Below are 2163 nucleotides of genomic sequence, written 5' to 3'. Positions count from 1 at the left end.
TCTGGACATGTTTGAGCACATCAGCCTCATGACCTTGGACAGTCTGCAGAAATGTGTCTTCAGCTTCGACAGCAACTGTCAGGAGTGAGTCCCTGCCCAGGGCCTGGGAACTTGACCCATGGATCCTAGGGAACAGGTAGGGGAGGGAGGACTGGCCAGGGCAACCAGAAAAGCCTTCCTTGAGGAGGTGGGTCAGATCTGGGCACTGAAGGGCAGGGTAGGACAGAGAGAAACCATAGTCTTGCAGGCAGGGAGATATATTTAAGGCAAGAAGTCTAGGATGAGCAGAGCATGGGCAACAGACAGTGGAATGAGGTGTAGACAGATCCTACATCTCAAGGCCTTAGAAAAACTGGGCAAAGGGATATGAATGTCATCATGAGGTTACCAGGCCAGTATGGAAGGTTTTTGCATTGATGATGGGCATGGTCAGAGCTGAGCTCTCCGAAGGACTGACATCATGTAGACAATAAATGGAGTTCACATTGGATGCAAAGAACATAGAGAAAGTACTGGGCCTTGAACCAGTTGGAAACGCTTGAGGTCTGAGTTGTGTGGACTGAGATGGGATGGAGGGAAGAGAGTTTGGAGATACCCACTGTGTATCTGTGAGACCGTCTGTTTCTGGACACTCAGTCTCTTAATGGGAAGTAGCTCCAGCTGCTGGTGGGAGTTGCTTTTCTGATGCCAGGTGTGTTACATTGTTGCCTCCTTTATGTCCTCATCCTGCAGGAAGCCCAGTGAGTATATTGCTGCCATCTTGGAGCTCAGCGCCCTTGTGGCAAAAAGGCAACAGCATCCCGTCCTGCACGTGGACCTCCTGTACTATCTCACTGCCGACGGGCGGCGCTTCCTCAGGGACTGTCGCCTGGTGCACGACTTCACAGACGCCGTCATCCAGGAGAGGCGCCGCACCCTCCCCGATCAGGGTGTTGATGATTTCCTCAAGGCCAAGGCCAAGACCAAGACTTTGGACTTCATTGATGTGCTCCTGCTGAGCAAGGTGGGCTGCTCTGGGGCCTGCATCCAAGGGGTAGAATGGATCTTTATGTCAAAGGTCAGATATGAAGAACTCAGACTTGATCCAGGGGGAACTCGGGAGCCCTGGAAACTATTGGAGAAAAGGAGAACAGGTCAGAGACAGGTTCTAGAGATGACTCTGTGGAGTGCAGTCAGCAGGAGATTGCTAAGTTTAAAGTGGTAAGAGCCTGAGATTTTACTCTATTTATATGTTAGCAAGTTAGTCTGCCACATTTTTTATGCCTATATATCTGTATCTGTGTGTTTGTCTAGGTCTATGTCTGTGCTGACAGATTCACCAAACCCCTGCCTAAGAGCAGCTCATTTATTACTTGCAGCAAGAACAGCAGCCAGAGTAGGATGGTAGCTCTGGCTCCCCATTTTCAAATTCTTTGAGGACAGCGCAATGTATTTCCTGTTTGTGTGGCAGAATTTGCATCATAAGAGGGCCACACACATGATGAGTCTCGGAAATGATATAGAACAGATGGGACATATGCCCATTCTTCCTTCCAGAGAGAGAAACACACACACCCACACCCACAAAGAGAGAGAGAGAGAGAGAGAGAGAACACTTTATTCTGAAATCCTGTCCTGTAAGATGGCAATGTCTCCAGCTTTACAACCCAAATGGGTTTCCAGGGGAGATAAGATTCTGGATCTACCACTTAGAATATGCACAAATATCTTTGGAGCAATAATTAATCTCTAACTTCCGAGACAAATTGCCGTTCCACCATCCTGTAACCCAGGTTGCCAGTAATTTCTCCTTAAAGTTCTCATCATGTGGAATCATGAAAATATTCATGGATCATTGATTTCTCCCACCAGGGACAAAACAGGAGGCAAGGGACCCAGGGAGGAACCAGTGGGGAGGGGCTCTGGTGATGGTGACCAGGAGAGGTCTAATTATGAAGAGTGAGCTTGAATTTCAGGAAGGATGCTGGACTTTCAGGGATGACCACAGATTAGACTAACAAGCCCTGACAGCTAGTTTGATTTGGGGAACATTGTCTTCTCTCCAGGAAGAAAATGGGAAGGAGCTGTCAGATGAAGATATAAGAGCGGAGGCTGACACCTTCATGTTTGAGGGTGAGGGTCACAGTGTGGGACTACAGTGGGAGCAGGTGTCTCTCAATCCCA

General features: G+C 48.5%; 1 protein-coding gene across 1 annotated transcript in view; it reads left to right on the top strand.

The window, feature by feature from the left end:
• The window catches only part of LOC103583106 (leukotriene-B(4) omega-hydroxylase 1-like), a gene marked incomplete at its 5' end in the record, with an annotated part of 13441 nt that overhangs the window by 1017 nt on the left and 10261 nt on the right, over positions 1-2163 (top strand). The window contains 3 exons of the mRNA XM_008564518.1: positions 1-84; positions 733-1003; positions 2046-2137. The exon at positions 1-84 is cut by the window's left edge and continues 3 nt beyond it. Coding sequence (XP_008562740.1) covers positions 1-84; positions 733-1003; positions 2046-2137 — 447 coding nt within the window. The remainder of the gene's footprint in view (positions 85-732; positions 1004-2045; positions 2138-2163) is intronic.

The sequence above is a fragment of the Galeopterus variegatus genome, unplaced genomic scaffold (assembly GCF_000696425.1).
Source record: "Galeopterus variegatus unplaced genomic scaffold, G_variegatus-3.0.2 Scaffold19677, whole genome shotgun sequence".
NCBI classification, from domain to species: domain Eukaryota; kingdom Metazoa; phylum Chordata; class Mammalia; order Dermoptera; family Cynocephalidae; genus Galeopterus; species Galeopterus variegatus.
The sequence above is the reverse complement of the archived record's forward strand: the minus strand, read 5'-3'. Positions and strand labels throughout refer to the sequence as shown.